At 45.4% G+C, this 3,666-nt stretch overlaps 1 protein-coding gene across 1 annotated transcript in view; it reads left to right on the forward strand.

The window, feature by feature from the left end:
* Positions 1 to 299: 299 nt before the first annotated feature.
* dennd5a (DENN/MADD domain containing 5A) overlaps positions 300 to 3,666 on the forward strand; it is a 48,112-nt gene continuing 44,745 nt past the window's right edge. Inside the window, 1 exon segment of the mRNA XM_048230929.1 lies at positions 300 to 596. Coding sequence (XP_048086886.1) covers positions 497 to 596 — 100 coding nt within the window. The 5' untranslated portion in view covers positions 300 to 496.

Here is a 3,666-nt window from a genome sequence, read left to right on the forward strand (position 1 = left end):
TTGAATTTAGCACCCTCAATTTTCACACAAATTGTGTGAAATAGCCCCTTTACCGACTTTTCCTCAAATCGGACTTTTTCTGAACGTTTGTTAGCTATCTGCTCTCCCTAATACTTTATCACAGTATTGTGTAACTGTGACCTGTCTATGCAGCCAGATACGGCTCTGTATGCAGCGTGACAAGGTCGCCATCTAGTGGCAGTAAAGAAGACACCACTCAGTTGTGCTGGGTGCTTGTGTAGTGACGTAATTGGATAGCTTACATCAAGCGCAAGCGCAGTCTAAAGCAGATGAAAACAGCTGGAGGAGAAGGCCCATCATGCAATTCGCTCGCCTCTACGGGTTAAGCCTGTTCTGATTTTCAAGCCTGCCTCGGAAGATGTCCGCAATGGCTGCATCTCAAAGACTCAGAGTCTCCGACGATGCGTCCGAATAAGACGGCAAGAGGAAGGAAAGAAGCGGTCCGAAGGGGGCCCGTTTAAGGTCCCGGATCAGCATGACCACCGGCTTCAGCTCCAGCTCCGTCCGCTTCGCTGATTACTTCGTGATTTGCGGACTCGACACCGAAAGTGGACTGGAACCAGACGAGCTGTCCGGTAGGTTACGAGTTGTGAAACATTTATCTCCACAGAAGTGTACAGCTTTTTCGAAATACGGGGTTGTCATAGCCTACGGGTTGACATACGGCAGAGTGATGCTGCCTGTGTAGGCGACCTTTAAGGGATACAAAACAACAACAACGCCTGCTCTCATCTCAACTAGCCAAGTAAGTAGCCTACGCGTCACGGGTTCGGCTTCGCGATGTAAACGAGCGCCCAGGCTCATTTTGAGCCCTGTCAGAACGATGTTTTAAAGACTAGAATTGACAAACAGGCGAGTTAGACTTTTAAGTAATTTTATCTGGTAGCCTAATCATCACAGACTCGTTCGTTTATCATAATATAACGGTAATTTCGTGCGACGCACAGAACATGTAAATATCTAGCACGGCAAGTTTGAACCTTTCAACATCCGTGGATAGGGTAAGGAACATCAAACGCCGAATTGATAGGCCTATCTAGGGTCTTACCAGGACGCCTAGTGAGCAGTTCTCTACGTTGTGAATAATTTCTACCGGTAACACCTAGTTGCGGTGACATCGATCGACCCCCGCATCGTTCAGAATGTCGGCTAGCTGGAGGCGGATGATGCGCGCCTGAACCGCTAGGCCGAGGCCTCCCGCCTGCCTGCCTGTGTTGGTTGCGTGGCGAGCATGAGAATATTGTAAAGGCTTGCCTATAGAGTCCCATTTGGCCATTAACACAGATTTGTTGTGTTTGTGAATATGTCTGTTATGAGAGAATGGATAGCAGACTTGTGTGTGAATATGATATTTAAATGCATATAATAAGAGTATGGGCAGTATAGTTGTTGTTTCCTGTTATGTCTGTCTTCAAAACAATCCTAGTGGTCTGTCGTTGAACAGGTCCTTACACATGTTAAAGAGGGGTCGCCTGTTTACAACGTTGTGTTGTGGTCATTCTGCCCTTAAACTAACGGCTCCAGAGTCCAGGCTAACTTTTCCCTCCAGTAATATTTATATACTACGCACTATTTATATCTACACGCAACACTACTAGCGGTGGGCAATAAGGACTGACATTTATATACAAATTTTCTTTATTTTTATTTTTTATTATTTTTACTTTCATCCAAAGTCACTTAGATATGTCAATTAATAGCAGGGCCAGTTTCCCTGGAGTAACTTGGGGTTAAATGCCTTGCTCACGGACACAGAGTAACTTGGGGTTAAGTGCCTTGCTCAGGGACACAGTGGGGGACTGGGTATCAGACCCATGACTTCTATTTGACATTTATTTCCAGCTGTGTTTGATATTATGGTATTTATCATGAAGTTTATAACCTACTCTTAATATTATTTGATCTTTCCAGAAACAAACTCACCAAAATCATGTATGTTAAAAGTATTTTTTTCAGCTGAACAAAAAAAAAATGAAATGAAACTGCACTGTGATATACGGAAAAAAAAAATGTGGGGCATATTCACACCTATCTGGAGCCCAAGAGCCCTGAGATTCATACAGCTAATAGAAATTACCCCTGTGGTGGAGGAATGTGCTGTACTGTACTGTGCTGTGCTGTGCTGTACTGTACTGTACTTTGCTGTACTGTGGTGCTGTACTGTGGTGCTGTACTGTGCTGTACTGTGCGGTGGTGCTGTGCTGTACTGTACTGTGCTGTACTGTGCTGAACTGTGCGGTGGTGCTGTGCTGTACTGTGCTGTACTGTGCGGTGGTGCTGTGCTGTACTGTACTGTGCTGTACTGTACTGTGCTGTACTGGGGTGCTGTACTGTGCTGTGCTGTGGTGCTGTGCTGTACTGTGGTGGAGGAATGTGCTGTACTGTGCTGTACTGTGCTGTACTGTGCCCCTGTGGTTGAGGAATGGTAGTGTTTGTAATTGCTAGAAGTATGTCATGTACAATACGATACGATACAACTTTGTCAGCCAGGGCTGAAATTCTTTTTGCATCCCTGGGCATCTCATTTAAGGAAAACAACATAGACATGCATATGAGAAGTATAATGGACATCATGAAACATCACCTCAGATGACTAGCCTGGGTGCCAGCCCAACTTAGCTCCGCCCACAACATTTGAGGTCGGGAAGTTCAGTCTGTCATATGTGGAGCCACTATGCTCGCCCCAGAGCTGTTTGGACCAATCAAATTGGGCTTTACGATGATGGACAGGTGAGCAACAGCGCCTCATCTATCACGTCATCTGAGCACGCTTAGGTTGATTTTGTTTGCAACAAAAACGCTGTGGCTTGAAGGAGATAGATGGCTTCCAAGACCCCATATAGAAAAATGCATATTATCTCCATGAGGTTTTATCACTGAAAACGATTATTTCTGAGAACTCCGGCCACAGTGGAGATGTGGGAAAACTCCGGCCACAGTGGAGATGTGGGAGAACTCCGGGAAAACTCCGGCCACAGTGGAGATGTGGGAGAACTCCGGCCACAGTGGAGATGTGGGAAAACTCCGGTTTCACTTTCCTCAAGGGAACACAGCGTGTTTGCATTGTGACATGATGTTCCCTCGCTGGTTTGCATTGTGACATGATGTTCCCTCGCTGGTTTGCATTGTGACATGATGTTCCCTCGTTTGTTTCTCATTCGCCAAATCTCTGATTGGCCACCTGTTTGCTGGAGGGGTTTGCGACACCCTTCCCCAGCTGTTTATAACATGTTTGTATCGATGTTCAGCTGAATTATTTTTATAAACGAAGGAGGGGAAATATCCGTTTTTCCTAATAGCCTATACCCTGCTACGTATTTCTACCCTGCTACGTATTTCGTTGTCTTAGATTTCGCTATCGGGTGTTGTAGGAGATATTGACAGCACTATAACTTTTACAAAAGACCAGAAAACAATGTTTAGGCATTTGTGGAGAAGAAGGATGGTTTGTGTGTTCTAGAGCTCACGGTAAGCTATTGCGTTGCTCTGATTGGTTAGGTCTATCCAGTTGAGTGCAGAGGCATTCCCCTCCTGTATCGGTTGAAACACGGCCCATAATTACATCCCAATGGAGCAGTATCAGACTCATATTCTGACTAGAATCTGAGTATGACGCGTCAGGCTAACAAATGACATAGACACACA

This window comes from Alosa alosa, chromosome 21 (assembly GCF_017589495.1).
Source record: "Alosa alosa isolate M-15738 ecotype Scorff River chromosome 21, AALO_Geno_1.1, whole genome shotgun sequence".
Taxonomy (NCBI): domain Eukaryota; kingdom Metazoa; phylum Chordata; class Actinopteri; order Clupeiformes; family Clupeidae; genus Alosa; species Alosa alosa.